Source organism: Acanthochromis polyacanthus, chromosome 3 (assembly GCF_021347895.1).
Source record: "Acanthochromis polyacanthus isolate Apoly-LR-REF ecotype Palm Island chromosome 3, KAUST_Apoly_ChrSc, whole genome shotgun sequence".
Lineage (NCBI taxonomy): Eukaryota > Metazoa > Chordata > Actinopteri > Pomacentridae > Acanthochromis > Acanthochromis polyacanthus.
The window spans coordinates 5,490,181-5,507,941 of NC_067115.1; the positions used below are offsets into that span (position 1 = coordinate 5,490,181).

Sequence of the window (17,761 nt, forward strand, 5' to 3'; positions counted from 1 at the left end):
AAATTCAGTGAATGTGGTAACGAGGTGAGAGTATTAGCTTACACTGTAAAAAATAAAAAATAAAAAAGCACCACTGAAAAATAGTCAGCGGATTGCCAGAATTTTTTAAAAAACAACCAAACTGTAGAAACTGTGAAAATAGTGATAAATGTCTGTAAAATAATTATATTTTTGGCTGATTTAAACGCAGTAAAAAAAAGTGTCATTTTATGGTCACACATTGTAACAAAATAAAAATAAATATTATTTGTAAAAATACAGATTTTTAAACATTTTTATAGTCAACATGTAAATAAATTTCTTTTTTTAATTTACCAAAATAGGCAAAATCTGTAAAAGAACCATGTTTCATTCCTTAATATACATATATCTGTCCATTATTATTTCAAGTCATGTTAAATATCTGTAAAATAACTGTTCCTTATTTAAATGCTATAAAGTTAGTGTAATTTTCCACTTAAATATTCTAAAAAAACTAATTACAATTTTTAAAAACAGACATTTTTAATGTGGACATTACTTACAGTTTTGGCCTATTTTTTGTAAGGTTTGATGTGCAAATAAATACTTTTTGGTGACTTTTTTAGTTATTATCTGTAATTTAACAAAACAGAGAAAATATCTAAAATAACAGTAAAAATTGCATTTAAAAACATTAAATAGCACTAATTTTTTACAGTGCACGAAAAACCTTTTGAAGCAAAAATTTGGGCATGAGTGTAAAAGTTTGATTTAAGTTGGAAATGGTTTTACTCTCAACCATTTTTCTTTTATTTTCTGAAGATACAAATATTAACAGTAATAATGGTCTAGCTGTGGCCCTGTTCACTCTTATAATCTAATAATAACTATCCTAACACTGTTTATGTCTCCAAGAACATTTGAGTTGCAGAAATGCAAAATGTGTCGCCAACAACAATATATCCAGCAATAATGTATTATATAGCAAAGACACATATAGCAGCATTTTAAGTGCCTGTTATGAGCATTACAACTCTCTGAAATACCTTGGCAATGATATGAGGATTTTTTTCTTGCATGGTGACAGTTTTCTTATTTACATTAATGTGATCATTTCCATGTGACTAATGATCACATTTCTTGTAGCTTCAGACGCTTCATCCGTTCTCGTGCCCTAAAGTCAACATCATCAACAGAAAACATTTTGCGATTCACACAAAAACAAGTCACAGCACCGCCACAACTTAGCCAGCTCACAGTTTCATGTGAAAGGAAGTAGCTGTTCATTATTATCTTTGCAAAACTCTGCCGAGTGACTCCATCCTCAGAGTATTCTACATGGTTTTACTGAACACTAAAAGCTGGTTTAAATCTGGCATTAGTAAACTTTTAGGCGTCTGAGTTTTCCAGCTGCAGCAGAGAGTTCATCTGCAGGTTCAAGTGAACGGATTTCAAATTGTTGAGCTGTCGGCCCACGATCAGCAGTGAGGGCAGCAGAATTTAATGCTCGGTGGCACCGGCAGTCACTTCCTAAAGCTTTTATGTTCCCACTCTTCTACCTTTGACTTTTTATCAATGGATCACATGTTTACCACATAGTGCTGGAAGAGCTTTAAAGACTAAATATCATCAATGTAAAAATCAAATCGGACTTTTACTTGTGGAATCCTGGAAGCCTTGCATAAGCCTGCGCTGCTCTGTTATTATAAGTGCGTGCCACGTTGACAGTAGAGCAGCAGGGAGCAGGTTTCCATTACCTCGTCTGTGCACAGATATATTTTAGTCTGTTTTCTTGGCACCATGGATGGATTATGAGTCACAGGGCCCCTGGGCACACATTAGTAAAATGCCTCCCATCCTACCTGACATAAATCGCTCTGATACCAGTTCAAATCTGCACCTGAACTTCAGTATTTTAGTTAAATACAGGCTTTAGAAAGGTGTTAGATCAGCACACTGACACTCCTCAAATACTCCAAAAAAAAAACCCACGACCCACTGTATGGCGCTGCACCCTTTTCATTTTATTATTTATTCACACACTGTAAAAAATGTTTGTACGTTTTACAGGGGAAAATTGTCAAACCATGACAGCAAAAATCTGTAAACTCTAAAACAGTTTGATGCTGTTTATGTAACACTGAATCACTGTAAATGGGTTAATCAGGAGAAAAGTGTGATTTGTAGATTTTTTTTTCCTCTTGAAAAATACGTTTCCCGTGATATGTGTAACAATACTGCAATTCTTACATTTAATTCTCAAAAAGAATACAGTTTTCTCCCGTTAAATGTACATATTGTTGTTCTGATCATGCAAACATGCTGCAAAATTTACAGCAAGTAACACGGCTATTTTTACATTTTTTACATGTAAAAATTACTGGTCAAATGAATGTACTTTTGTGTTAATATTGGATATATGCTTTAATATTTGACAGCTTTAACTGCAGTTTTTGCTAAAAACGCATATTTAATGTAAAATACACTTACTGTTGCACTGATAATGAAAAATGCTGAAATATTTCCAATAAATTACACAAACTTTATTTTATATGGTATTTCCATGTAGATTTTTAAAGATTAAAACTTTTTTTAACAGTAAAATAAGAAAAGAAGCACTTTTTAAACCCTAAAATCAACAATATCAATACATTTCTTTACCGTAAATGCAGATAATGTTTTAGCCTAATTTTACAGTAACATTCTGGCAACCACAACTTTACTGTAAAAACAGTATTTTATTTTTTTTACAGTGCAGCCTCATTGTAATGTGATATTGTGCTCCCATTTAAATGGCTTTACTTATGGCATTATTTCAATTTTATTGTTAACTGCACAGAGAATATGTCCTGTGGAGAAACACTACCAAAAATATTACAAAAACGTGACTCCAAATGGGGAAAAAATGTCAGGAATGAAGAGCAAAGAGAATTGGATTTTTCAGTTCAGAGGCTTAGATGACAAACCTCTAAAAAGAAGCACAGATTTAAAAGACGTGCATTTTTGGTCCAGTGTAGATCAAACATATGGTGGTATGGCCTTCCTGCTCTGTTTATTTTAAAGTGCAGCATGGATAGTGAACTTTTCACAGGGATATGTGGTGAAGGAGTCCTGTTGAAATAAACAAAACACAGATACAGTTTTGTGGCACTCCAGTGGGATAAAACTTCTGTAGGGGTTCGACAATGTCAACACACAGACTGACGGCATAAAAATCTGTTGTCGTGCCGCCTCCGAATGGCTCGTCCACCTCTAATGCTTGAAACAACAACGGAGCTGCCATGATACTCCTTTAGCTCGCACAAAACCCGCCCTCCGACCTGCTCACAAACAGGAGGAGCTGCGGCGATAATGCAGTGTGTAACGTGTTGGGATGAATGTGTGCTCTGACCCCGCACACAACGTGAACCTGAGAATTCGGATGTTCTCAGCCTTTATGCTGCTGTTTCACGATTCCAAAGGAAATGTCATGCTCCACTGGAGAGCGTTTTTCTTTGTGAGCAGCTGTAAATGCATATTCTGAGAGGGTGAGACTTTTTCCGGAGCACACAGGGCCCGTAAAAATCGCTGCTTGTTTTTCTTATCAAAAAGGCAGCATTTGACACTTGCTGGACCTGCAGTGGAAATGTGACTCGACTGCTGTGTGTTGTAGACGTGTTTGATTGATAGTTCCTCTTCTGGTTTGGAGCAGCTGGTCAGATGAGGTCCAAAACTGAACTATGAAACAAAGGAAAAAGGAGTCCTGCAGCTCATTGAGGTGCTGATTTACATGTATCATATTTACAATTAGCATCTAATCTGCTCACCAGCCGAACTGTCAAGTTGTCCAGTTGTTATCAGTTGCTTATTAGCTTAACCAAAGACTTTGCTGAAACTACCTTCTGCTACTGCAGTCAGAAAAGTCACGGAACCATGCAAAACCTTCCCTTTGCTGCCCCAGTTAAATGCGATTTAACTTTTTATGTGACATAAATGAATTTGCTGCTTGTTTAATGTATGGATAATGTGTAGTTTATGATTTAAAAAAACATATTCAAGCTTCCAACAAACATGCATGGTTAATTGGGCCATTTTTAGCCCAAACACATTGCTGTAGATGGTGGCATTGCAGAGAAGCCAGTTAATCGTGATAAATGTCTTCATGAATCCAGCCTTCTGAATGACAGATTGGACTATTTTAAAAGTAATTTTTCTCCGTGATGCTTTTTCAAGTCGCGTCTTTGAGCCTCCAAACGTAGAATTAAGCTAAAAATATAGAACACTGTATATGCCTGCTGCTTCAGCCGTCCATTCAGCTCACACTGAACAGTACAGTATAAATGCCCCGTGTGTTAAAAGTGTTTTTGAAAGTGATTATGAGTTTAAAAGTCCAGTATCTAATAATCCAGGTTCCTCGCCTCAAACAGCTGAGTCTGCACTGATTGAACGCTGGGTTTTGATTTACCAGACAAACTTCTGGAGCAACTGAAGACACGTAGAAAACCAATTATGCATTTGGAAAGTTTTTACTGGGGCCCAAATAAATCACAGTTTATGTCAAATATGGCCGCTGTGGTGCAGGAAAGGCAGCTGGAGGAAATAAGTCAGTATCACCATTTGAAATATTCATGTCAGACTGAAGTGTGCAAAATACATTCACTCAAGTAGTGAGCTGGGTAAACGTTTACTTGAGTATTTCCATTTGATCCAACTTTATATTTTCTGTGTATAAGATTTCAGAGAAGGACATTATGTTTTGTACTAAAATATATGTATTGGCAGCTCTATTTAATTCACTCATTAAGAATTTACATACAAACTTCTGACAGTAAATAACAATAAAGCATTCTGTGTATTGATGCATTAGTTCTGATGTTCAAATCCAGGAAGTTTCCAGAAGTTTTACATTTCAGACATAAATACGATCAGCTTTGGGACAAACCAAAGGATCTCTAACTGGGTCATTTTTAAAGACGAGGGACTGGAAAACCTAAGTTTTCACGATTTATTTCACTTTTACTTCTGCAAAACAGGTAACAGATTAATAGTTGTGATATTTAAGAGAAACTCGCAACAGGAGAGGAAGATTTTTGTTTATTTAAAGTTCGCCGCTGCAGCTCTATTTCTGGCTTCTTCTATGTTTTGAAACACTGTAGCTGAGTGTTCCATTTTATGCTCCTTTAGCGTTTTAGTTCGCTGCATTTCAAATGGAATTATTCATTTATCGAACAGCTTTAATTACATACATGTTGTGATTTTTAGATGTAAAACATGTGATGAACAAAGAAAGCATGTTGCATTATTGTATTTAGCACCACTATATCTTGTAAAATATTTTAAATTATAGTTCCTCCAAAACTGTCAGAGACATTATAAATTCTACTTTACTGTTTACTGCAAATGTATGGACAGTAAACCATCAGTAATAATAATCCAATAAGATGAGTAAGATCATAAATATGGTGGTATTATTTTTTTCCTCTCAAATGCTGTATTTTTTTTAATCGTCGTTGAATATTCATGTTTTTTACTTTACAGTTTACAATTACAATTCTGTACAAAAAATGTGATAACTATAATAGAATACCTTAAAATAATTGGTGAAATCGGCAGCACCTTGACCAGCTGTAGCAGTAAAATACATCAGTAATAATAATGGCTAATGCAGCAACCACAGAGGTAGCAATCACTTTTATAATTTTTCTTGTAATTCATCTGTACTTTTTATTCAAACTTTCCGCGCTGTGAGATCAACAACGGTTTAATCGATCTACAAATCTATTAAGCAATTATTGGCATGCAAGGAAGTTTAAATGTAATTGTGTATATTTGCAGTGCTAATTTGGATACACTCAAAAAACTGTTTAAGCTCAATAAACAATAGCAACAGTTTGCAGCAATTTTCATTTTAGAGCTCAAACAACTTCTGGTGAAATTATGTTCAGCCAACAAATTATACTGAGTTCAGTCAACTAGCTTTTTATTTAATCAAAGGTATTTTTACTTACAACTTACTTAGTGCTTGGTAGTCTTTGCACTGGTTATGTACAAAAATTAAGTTGTTTAAACTAGTTTTTCCATTGTGAACACAAGTCTAGTTAGCAAAATGTAAAAAAAATAAGGTGTGTCTGTGTTGAGTATACACGAGGGAAGAAAAAATGTTGTTTTCAAGCTAATTTCATAAAATTATCTCAACTTAAAGTTAGTATCCATTCAGCTAATGCAAGAAGTTGAGTTTCAATTACTCACAATACTAAGTTGACGTGATTACCAACATTAGAATACCAAAAATAATGCTTACAATTCAAAGATTTATCAGTCATGCATTAAGTCCATTGAATAACTTTTAATAATGTTCTTCTTCTATCCCTGAATACAACACAATACAACCACTTTCCCACCAGTGTTCTGCTTTTTCCTTCAGGATCCGGATGCTTCCTCCATTACCGGAGCGTTTTTCAAAGGTTATGGCAGTCTATACGGCCAAATAAATAAATTAATAACTAAAAACAACCCCCCCAAAAAACACAGTATTGATGATCGATATGAGATGAAATTGTCTGGTGTGTTTGAGTCTTCGGTCTCTGTCACTTCTATGCTTCAGTTAACCCCAATCAGTCGGTGCCAGACCTTTTATTGAACAATTTGTCTCTTGGATACTGTAGATAAATAACGCACACCATCTTTACGCGCGCTCCTGTGTGTGTGTGTGTGTTTAACTGTGTGATGCTGAATCAATGCGACACCTCAGGGATGGCACAGTGGAGGGGGGAGGCAGGGATGGAGGGAGGGTCGTATGCCAGCCTCGTTCTTCACACTTTTTTTTTTTTTTTTTTTAAGGGAGGGGTGTGCGCGCAAAATAATACCCGCTCATTAGGAGCGCGCTGGCTGCTGGTTAATTCATCCCGGACTGTCAGGGGCTTGTGTACGACCCCCGGGTAACACATAAATCACACGCAGAACCAACCGGTCGACCGGCAAAGCTTCATGCCCCTAACGCCGCTGATTTATCAACCAAATTACTGCGAGTCCTGCTCGGCCCCAACACTTTGCCGAGGAAATCACCGACTAACCCCTGAGCGAACCGATTTATTGAAAAGCTGTCCCCCTCCACTTCCATCTCCCCGCCCTGCCCCGCTTTCTGTGTCACTCCACTCATCTCTCACTGACTTAATTAAAATCTATCCCGTTGGCTCGTTGGCATTTATTACAACCACTGGGCTAATGAAACAAAGAACACGACAAAACCAAAGCTGCTTTGTGCCCATAAACGTTCATTACACCGCAACATACAGCGCTCCTGACTGCAGCTACTTATTGCCACTTAAAGCAGGTGGCCCTGTTGTGTCTCAGCCAGAGTCCAGGAGCAGGAGATTGTAGCAGCTAGTAAGTGAAAATTAACCCCTGCATGCTGCCGTCCAGCTCCTGCATGTGTTAAGTATAAAGTAATCATTTCTTTGAGCTCATTAGAAGGTCTCAAAGTCATCAAGTTTAGCTGCAGGAATGACCACAGAAGTACCGCGACTGCAGTAAATACTGAGAATATGTCACATTATATACCTTAAATGAGCTATAATGAACAAATCCCCTTTGTTTGCAAGAAATCTAATTAAAGGATGGCTTCTTTTTGAGACAATTACAACCTTAATTTGAGGTTAAACTCCCTCTTAAACTGTTTTGCCACTGAAATAACCTCAAAGCATTATTATAAAGTCAATATTCTGTGTGTTTTATGGGCGATAATGAACACATATGTTTGCCAGAGACATAATTAACGACTTATATCACTTACTATTGGGGTCTTATGTGAAACTCCTTGTCAAAATGTTATACAACCAAACTGACCACAGGCACTGTTATTATAATAAATAAAGGCAATATGTAATGTCTTATGATACAGTGACATTATTTATTTTTGGAGGCAATTGCATCTTTACCTCGAGGTCCAAACCCAATGTTAAACTGAATCTAAAGTCCGAACTGATATAAATTGGTTGTGAATTGGCTCTATATAAGCAAAACTGAGTTGAATTTTGCGGAAAGAGTTTTAAAAATAGGCTTCTGTCAACGTTTACATTGAGCATACCGATGTATATATTTAACAAAACCAGTAACGCGACACAATCTGTCACAGATTTAAATCATTTTCAGTTCAAAATCATGTGTTAAGAAAATTCTCCTGAAATTATAAACAGTCGTAATGTGTCAAAATGATAATGGTTAAGAAGGAGCCCACACAGATTATTAACAGAATATTAACAAAACATCACGTGGTAGCTGATAAAGATGGTAAAATCCTCTAATACTTTTAATTAGCTTGAACACAATTAAGATTCTCTCTAATGTGAAGTACAGGTAATTGATTTGAATATGGTTTAGTAATTGTAGCTTTTTTTTTAATTGATCAATTTAAAATAGGGTAGGGAAAAGTAAACTTTATTTACTCGAAAATAGAAAAATTGATGTTAAATTTTAGTTCTCCCAAGTTCTCGACCGTATCTCAATTAGCTCTGATTATTTTTATTTTTATTAAAAATAAGACACAACCACAGTTCCAGAGGGTTATCTGTGCTAATAGATGCTGGTGAGTGGCCTTGATGTTTTTAGGAGCTTAACCCACCTTCATTTTATTCATTTTAATTGACACTAATATGTTTGAGCAATAAAGCAGTTTATAATATCCAGGATGTTTGGCTCTGCTGATATGCAGCAAACCACAAAGCCGATGAATTTTGGCACCACAGGTCTTCCATATAGGCCAAATAATGTTAACTTAGTGAGAAATTCCACTTCTACTGATGGAAACCAGCAGTCTGTTAGTTGGTTCAACCCCCAAATCTCCAGCCCATCAGTCGTGTGTGAGCTAAGAGGGTCTGACAGAGGATCACTGATGTCTGCTGCTGGCTGCAGGCCCATCCAGTCCGGATCAAAGAGCCTAAACCTGACTACAAAAGCTGCTAATTCAGTCCGTGGCGGAGGCTGGGAGGTGATGGAGAGGGCTGAAGGTGGGTGGAGGGGCTGGTCCTTCACATTATGCCCGTAATTAATTGTACGAATTTGTTTCTATTAAATAAAAAAATAACACATATTGAAGAACTCAATTAGCCTTAATTAATCCTGCCACTAAAATGTGCAAGGAAAGGGGGAAAAAAAGCATATATCTTGGACTGGAAGAGTCTCCTCTGACATTATTTCTCTGATTCTGTCTAACCTCAGGGTTTTTTCTTCGCTGTTGGAGGTTAGGCAGCCATTGGACTCTCTCCTCTCCTCTCCTGTTTTTTTTCCCCTTCTTGCCTCCTCTTGAGAATTGGAAATGGGGGATGGAGACGGGGAATGTGGAAGGTGCTAAATTAGCTGGCTGATCCGCGCTCATTGCCGCATACACATCCCCCTATTACTGCGCCCCAGCGCCGCTTAATATTCCGGGCATGGCGGGCGCGTCTAGATAGCAGATTTATCAAATGGGAAAATGAATGTATGATGATCAGTTAAATTGAAAATCAGCGCCCGGGTGACAGGCCGCACTGACACCTCGGTAATTAGAAAGAAAAATGATGGCGTCCGAATGCATAATAGAGCAAAAACAATTTACGCTATCCCCCCACGCCGTAATGATCGCGCGTTCAAATTGAAAATTTCTCCCGGTTGAAATTGAATTCATAAAGTGTGATGCATGAGCGGGACGGACACAACGGGAGGGCCGAGCCGGGCCGAGCCGGGCTTGATCGATTGGTCGTTTGTGTTGGTGTCACCAAAGCGCATCTCTCTCTCCCTGCCTCACCCTGACTCACCCAGGATTTCATGCAGCACCCTTATAGATAGATAGATGGATAGATTTCCTCCTTACTTGGATCACATTTTGCGTTCTAATCAGGCACATGCGCCTTTTCTTTCCAAACTTTCTGTAAAAACAATGCATCACTGCAGCATTTCCTGCTTTTTACGCGTCTTTTTGCTTCTGTTTCATCTCCTGTAAAGCTCCCAAATAATCTACAAAAGCACCAAAGTAACTCTGATCCTGCTTTCACCTCTAAAATGCATTTTGAGATGAGTACTTCCACACTCACATGCAACCTTCATCCCTAAATCAACACATTGCAGATATGCTAAAGTGCTTGAAACTTGTTCTACGTTCATAATTCACGTCTTTCTTTGGCTCTTAAAGCTGCTTTGTGAAGGATCAGATGCCTTCTAATAACACGCACGCTTGTTTTCTGCCTTTTTCTTCCAGTTTATTCCTTTAATTATTTGGCAGAAGATTACAGTTCCACTCCTTCTCTGCTATAAAGGCCTCGCTGAAGGGAGATCAGACCTATATTTTCAAATTAATCGCACTCTTGAAACTAACCGATTATAATAAAGCGTTTCCCCCTCCAAAATAAAAAAGAGGAGAGAATAAAAGTGGGAATTTCACAGAGCGCACGCGGAATGAACGATTTAATGTGATTGTTTCGGTCGAAGGGGACGTTTCCTGAGGCCTTATGGGAAAATAATGTCCTTATGAATTAAATAATAGGGTTATTACTTTCATTGATTTTAGCTGTCTGGGAATTTAGTGTTGAGCTCCGGTCTTAACCCATCCTCCTCCTGCTGCTGTTCCTCACTCGGGCTCCCTCCTCGTCCTCTTGTCTAATTATTTTCCTGTAAGCCTCCCGCTTCCTACAGCGCAAATAGCAGAGTCACTGAGCGAAAATTATGTAAATATTATTAAAGGGACTCAGGCACGGAAATTCATTTTAGGTCGGCGCAGCAAAGTAAAGCTCTGTCCCTCGGATCCCCCTCAATTTATTTGCAAATAAAGGCGAGGTGACCGGGAGGGATCAGGGATATTTAGCCGGGCTGTCAACACGGCTCCTCTGCGCACTGGCTCGCCAGAATTAATGGTTTTAATAATTGGGATTTCAGTTTCCAGGGAATTGGTGGCGTTTACACTTCATAAGCTAAACACACTCTTTTCTAAACGGCTCCACACACACACACCTGCACGTTTAGGAGTCTTCTAAACAGCTTTAATTCGCCCATTCTTCACTTTCTTGGACTTTTTCTTCTCTTCCTGTTAAACTCCCACAAGAATTGGCACCAAAAAAAAATATTAATGCAAGCCTGGCACATCACCCGCCTCCTCTGTCTCCCCTCTTCCTCCCCTATATCTTTATCTCTCTCCCCCCCACCCACCCCGGAGGGACTCGCGGTCCTATTAGAACAAATGACGAGGGGCCCAGGCGCTTTTGTAAAAAGGCGCAGGCAGGCGGGTGCGCGCCTGTCCTATTATGTGCGACACATGATCAATAGGGCGATAACGCAGCAACATCAATATAAGCGACAGAACAATGAGGGATATCATCGAACATCTATCTTAATATAGCCGACTACAAGGGCCGTCTGACAACCGCGGCAGCTCATGAAAATTCCGCCCCACGAATCTCCCACCATCTCATCCCCCCCCCCCCCCCCCCCCGCGCTCAATACACTATGCGCACTCACGCACACAAGACGCACGGCGGCACGCACGCACACATTCAGGCGTGCAGCTGGCGCGGCTATTATTTTCCCATTTCAATTTGACACCACTGCCTTTCATGCTAATTCTATTATTGTAGGAAGTTTATGTGATTTCATATCACTAGAAATCGGTAATGTCTAATAACCCTTTGGGCTGAAAGGAGGGAGAAAAAAAAACTGCCTCGAGACCCGCGGCAGCCAGTGGGAAAATAATTACTTTCATATCAAAACTCAGCAGGAGGCGCAGGGTCCTATAGCCCGCGGCCACTAACCTCATTCCAGCTCGGCCTTTCAAATGAATAAATTTGTTAAAGCAATAAATACAAACAGCCAGACGGACTTGAGCCCCAGCCCCGGCTCACTACACAGAGGGAAAAGGGGGATTTATCTGCTGTAACATGACAAAACTCCAGCCGCCATGATCCAAGGTTTCTGCCACACAGCAGCCACCCCCTTATTTCTCCCCCTGGCTTCTCCCCACGCCAATGTGGCCCTGCAAAACACAGTGATTCAATTTAAACAATAACTTTATTTATCAAAATGTTTACATATAAATATCATTTTCTTGCTTTTTGTACAATATCTGAGGATTTTTGTTGTGTGTAAGATGTTTATTGTAGCCTAGTTTTTGTTACAACTTGTTCACCCCCTCCAAAAACAAAAGAACAATGAAAAAAAAAAGAGAAAGAACCTGCTTCTAAAGGTGCTGTTCAGACCTAAAGCCTGAATATGAGGACAGCCACAGCTCTGAGCGGCCATCTGGGTTGATCACACCTTATGATTAGAAAATAGATGAGAATTAAGTCTCCTGATTCCTGATATGTTTTAGAGTGTCTCAGCAGAGCTTTGGGAATGTTTGACTAGTCTGAGCGGTGTTCCTGGTCCTTTGTTTATGTTTGCTCCTTGAAAGTGTTAGTCCATATCGACATCCTCTCCATCTGTTCCGGGTGTTTCTTGACAGTCTGTGTTTGCCTTGAGACACTCTGAGAGGTCTGGAGATGCTCGCTCCTCTCTTGCACCCTTTTGTTTTGCACACAGCTCAGCAGATTGGCAGCCATTGGTCGCTGCCTCCGTTTGAACTTTCAGACTCCTCTCCTCGCTGCTGTCACTGGACTGTGTGGAGCTCAGTCTGGACAGAGCCGTGTGAGCCACGCTGTTCGGTGGAGGAGAAGCAGGATATCTTCCATCGCTGCAGTCGCCGCCACAGTCCTCCATGTCGGCGCCGTCCACTCGGCTGCTGATGTGATTGTGTGGCTCCAGAGGCTCTGAGCTTAGAGACTTAGTGACACTGCCAAAGCTGGAGAGGTCAGAGGGAGCAGGGCTGCCCTCGCTTGGCACACACCTCTGTCCAAGGCTGAGCCTGGTCATGTTGTCCTGACATGGTGTGGCCTTCAAGGCTGTTTGGGGCACCAGAAAGCCCAAAGGCTGATGGGTAATGGGGTAAAGCAAGAAGTGGCCTTTACCCACCAGTGTCCTCTGGCTGGGCAGTGAGTTGAAGTCCAGTTGGGATTTCCGTCGAGGCATAGTGTCAGAGAGGAGGCTCTCCACGCTGAAAGGGTTTCGTTTCTGCAGGGTGGAGGACCTCGGGCCTCCAGGACTGGAGCTGTGCATGCTGCCTGGAGACACCTGCTCTGGTTCTCCTGCGGTTCTTTGGTTTTGGTGGTTTTGTAGTTGACTGAAGTCGTGTCGTGTTTGGTCACAGCTGGATTCAGTTTGGTGTCCTCCTGCTCCCTTTGTTGCTGGCAGTTCAATGTGGATAGTCCCATTAAGGTTTGAAGACTGCTGCTCGCTGTCAGTGAACTGGGAGACCCCGCTGTCACTCTCCGAACCTCCAGGTGTGTGGAAACTGTCACCTGCCAGAAGTTTATTCTGCGACTTCAGCAGTTTCCTCTCCTGTTTCCGTTTCTTCTTCTCGGCCCTTTCTTGGTCCCTCCGTGCGATCTCCTCGGGGTCCATGGGCTCACCGCTGCAGGTGGTGGGATGGGAGTTGTGCGCAGGCCGCCCCGGCCCTTTCTTTGTGTTCTCCTTTTTTCTCCATTTAGCACGTCGGTTCTGGAACCAAACCTGTGCAAACAGACACGCATAAATATACATGTGAAAATACACAAACACACTGGTGGAATATTGGCACATCGAAAAGAGCTTTAATTCTATTCAACATCTGTCAGACAGCATATTTTAAGGTCACACATCATTTTTGCGGTTTTGTTGTGACTTGTAAAGCTGATACGGCAGTTATCAATTAGCTGATTACAAAAAATGATTTTGATAATTGATCAAGAAGGGGACTTTTTTATTCTCGCTGTCGTAAACACACCTGCTCAGAGGGAATGTTTGGATTTGGGGGTTTCTCTATATTATAAAATTGTAAATAATCACCTTACTGCATGATGCCTTGAGATGACTTATGTTGTGAACTGGTGCCATAAAAATAAAACAAAAATTTAATCATTAATTTAATTAATTGGGGTGAAAATGACAAAGATTTGGTCTTCTCTATTATGAAGATTTGCTGCTTTTATAGTGGAATAAAGAGAATTCAAGACTTCCTCACTGCATGTGATGAACTTTTTAAAAATGTATTTCTTTATTTTTACTATTAACATTTTACACATAGAAACATAAAATTGGTCGATACTGCCAATGAAAACAGCAGATGATTATACAAGCTTTGTCAAACAGGATATTTGCTCATGTTGGGCTGCGATTTCAAGGCCACATCTGATATCTACAGAGTCTAATGAATAATGAGGGAAAAAAGACTTTTGAAAGGGTATCAGAGTTGATTAAACTCTGCAGTAATATGTAATGGTTATTTTATGTCATATTTGGCTTTTTTTCTCATCCTTGCCAGGAAAACCAATGAAGAATCCAGTGCTGTGGGCCGTTTTAGAGAAAATGTCACACAGAGAGCGTCTGACAGCAGCAGACCTCACATCTGCCATGACAAACTGATAAATCAGTGTCAGAGTGGTTATCAGATGGTAAAGACAAAACCAGATTGCCTGCAAATCCACACAAATTCCGCAAAGCCCCGAAACAAGGGAAGCCGTTGTCCTCTTGCCTCCCCGAGTCTTTGTTTACTGCAGCTCCAAACATTTAAACAGTACATTAGGTTAATAGGTCACAGCGGTGGGCCAGCAGATGCACAGATGTGCCGCTCTTAATTACCAATGCGTCTGCGTAATGGGCACCTCCGCCAATTACATTTAATTGTACCGCCGCTAAATCAGCCATGTCCCGTCTGTACATCTCCTCTCACACCCGGCCGTCCGCCTCCTATCCCCGGATCTCCTCCCCTCCTCACCGCGCCGACAGAAGCAGCGTCCCCCGCCTGAGAGCGCTCACTGCCCGGCCTCTGGGCGCGCTCACGGCCGCATGTTCGGCGCTGATAACGGCGAGAGTTTAGCATGCGCAAGTAGGATCCGCATAACATTGCATAATAAGGACGGGGAGACCAACATCATGCGCGACAATGGAGGCTTCTTATGAATTGTTAATGTTGCTTATATCTTTCCCCCGCAAACCTGGTGATAAAGGAGCGCTAAGCAGCTTGAGGGAACAATAATCTGAGGTTTAGGAACCAAATCCCCAAACAACATACAGCAACGGCGAGCTCTGTTTCTGTCCCGCTTTCACTCATTCAGCCATGAGGAGTGGATGTGGAGTATTTAGAAATACATGAAGAACCTGCAGACTGGGTTCAGCTACACAGAAGGCTACAAACACACACACAGCTTTCATCTAATCAACAGCTAAAACACCACTATTATTATTATTATTATTATTATTATTATCACCAATTAAATTAAACGAACGTACCATGGTACAGATGAAGGCGCCACCTCTAATAAAATCTGTATTTTTTCCCCTAAAATAGCTGCTTAAAAATAAAGCCTCAAGCTCCTGCATTTTGGTAAATTCATTCTTCTTATATTAACATTAAAGAAAATTATATATTTTTTAGTTCTTATTATTATCTGATCTTATTTCATTAATGTAATTATTATATTTTCATGACTATATACTTCTGATAATAATAATAATAATAATAATTTACCTAAATTAATAACAAAGCTATATTTATTTATTTGGAAAAATTTAAAATCTTAAAATCAACCTCCTAAAAATATAGAAATAGATACATAATAAGTGTAGGGTGGAGAATAGATTAATAATTCTACAGTAAGGTGTATATTAAAATGAAGGAGAGGAAAGAATGCTGTTTACTGTTTCCAGCTCTCGGTTTGCTCAGTAAATAGCTATGTTTTTATTAACCCATAAATCAATAGGTTGTCTCCATGCATAATTCAAAAGAGACTCTTTATTGATGCTTTGATAAGTGACAAATAGCTGCCTCAGTGTGAAGAAGGCCTTCTTGGGCCGTGACAAAACAATATCTTCTGGATGGACGTAATGCTGAGGTTTACTGGAATAAAATCTGAGCAGTATTTCAATTAAATAAGGGAGGAAAAGGCTAAGCTGCAAAAATACTGTTTGTTTAAATATCTATGTGTGACTTATTGGTCTTTACCTGAACCCTGGACTCCACGAGGTCCAGCCGGAGCGCCAGCGCCTCCCGCATGAACACATCTGGATAGTGGCTCTCATTGAAAGCCTTCTCCAGCTCCTCCAGCTGCCACCCGGTGAAATTCGTCCTCGTGCGCCTCCGTTTACAACCGGGACTGTCTTTATCCGGGTCCCCCGAATCTGTTGACGTTTGTGTGTGTGTGTGTGTGTGTGTGTTTGTGCACGTGTGTGTTTATGAATGCGTGTGTTTGTTTGTTTGTGTAGGAGAGGGAGAGAGAGAGAGACGTTCATGCTACAGGATTTATGGCACAATTGGATTGCAAATTTAAACCAGTTTCGTGAAAAAGCTGACACTGTCACACGTGTCGTTTTGAACATCTTGGTGCCGCAGAGAAATCCCATCACAAATACTACGCCTAGCAGGAGAGTATTTTCATATTTGAAAACCGATTATTAATTGTGAACTCCAGTTTTACGCATTAATCACCCACAACTCTATAAGTTGCTTTTATTTTAGCCTCTGGTGCAACTTTTACACTAACGTTATTGGAGCTGTGCCTGTGCATATATTTTACAATGTGTTTTTTTTTAATCATTCAAACTTTTAAACTAAATGTTTTTTTTTCTCTGCGCACCGACTTTCTCCTTCAAATCTGCTCTCAAACGTTTAAAATAGTTTTCTCAAAGTCTAATAAAATGGGTTTATTTGGCCATAAAACAGTAAAGTCCACATTTACCACACTTGTTTTTACAGAGCATTGTTTCCACATGAGACAAAAAGAGGCAGGCCTACCTGAGAGTTTGAACTGCTGGCTGTCGGAGAGCAGCGGGTTGGAGCTGACCACCGAGGCCGAGCAGGAGCCGTTAAGTAATCCGTCTATAGAGAAGGGCACGGCGGCCGCCGACTGCAGCTGGTGTCCGCTTGCGAGCTCGTAGACGTGCTGGTGATGGTGATGGTGGTGATGGGGACCGAGCGGGTACGGGAAGCCCACCAGCCCGCCCAAGGAGCCTCCGAACTGGGCGTGAGGATGCTCGAGTACCCGACTGTCCATGCTCGCCCGGGCTGCGGCGGGGCCGAAGTGAAGATGCAGAGGGAGGCAGTGTGGCTGAACATGCAGTCAAGAAAAAAGAAAAAAAAACACACCAAAAAGTCAGGGAGAGGAGGAAGAAGCGGCGAGAAGGAACAGGAGGGAGGAGGAGGAGGTGCGAAGGGAAGGGAACCAGGCAGACGGCCGTCTCCCGCGGCCACGGTGCGCTCTGGAGTGAGGCGGCGGAGACCGGGCGATGGGAGGTATTTCACGTTTACGGTCCAGCCGAGATGTCAACCCTGCTCTTTCTCTCCGCGAGCCAGCTCATTAGGACTCCTCCATCTGCTCGCGGGACCAATAAGAAACGTTAATCGCCCTGTGACGTCAGAGACGCGGTTAATGGAGTAACGGAGAGAGAGGAGAGAGGAGAGAGAGGGAGGGTTTTTTTCTGTCCGGATCGATCACTAATTACACCTGGCGCGCTCCTTTAATTCAGCCCTGTCAAAACAATGAGGACGAGCCTAAGCTGGCGTGTAGAAATAACCGTGTGATTGATAGGCCAACTCCATTAAATTCTCACCAACAGAACCTGCTATTTTCTTTAAAAGAAGACAAACAGCCTTCTTCTAACTTTAACTAATCTTCTCTCCCCCTCTGTCTCCTCTTTTACGCTGCATCGTGCATGCGTGCGCGCTCCCGTCTCATGTATATGTGCACTTTTTTCCTTCTTTTTTTTTTGCTTTACAGGGGCATTCGGGGGC

General features: G+C 40.8%; 1 protein-coding gene across 1 annotated transcript; it reads right to left on the minus strand.

Moving 5' to 3' along the window:
• Window positions 1-11,951: 11,951 nt before the first annotated feature.
• Window positions 11,952-17,343, minus strand: LOC110962950 (homeobox protein unc-4 homolog). The gene is made up of 3 exons (XM_022211073.2): window positions 16,766-17,343; window positions 15,977-16,152; window positions 11,952-13,506 (listed from the first exon to the last, which is right to left on the minus strand). The coding sequence occupies exons 1-3, from the start codon at window positions 17,022-17,024 to the stop codon at window positions 12,355-12,357; spliced, it is 1,587 nt and encodes a 528-aa protein (XP_022066765.2). The 5' UTR covers window positions 17,025-17,343; the 3' UTR covers window positions 11,952-12,354.
• Between the last annotated feature and the right edge of the window lie 418 nt (window positions 17,344-17,761).

Coding starts and splice junctions, on each gene's coding strand:
- LOC110962950 (XM_022211073.2), bottom strand. CDS start 17,024: ATGGACAGTCGGGTACTCGAGCATCCTCACGCCCAGTTCGGAGGCTCC. Junction 16,153..16,765: donor CCAGCAGTTCAAACTCTCAG/GTAGGCCTGCCT, acceptor AAACGTCAACAG/ATTCGGGGGACCCGGATAAA. Junction 13,507..15,976: donor TCGTGGAGTCCAGGGTTCAG/GTAAAGACCAAT, acceptor CTGTTTGCACAG/GTTTGGTTCCAGAACCGACG.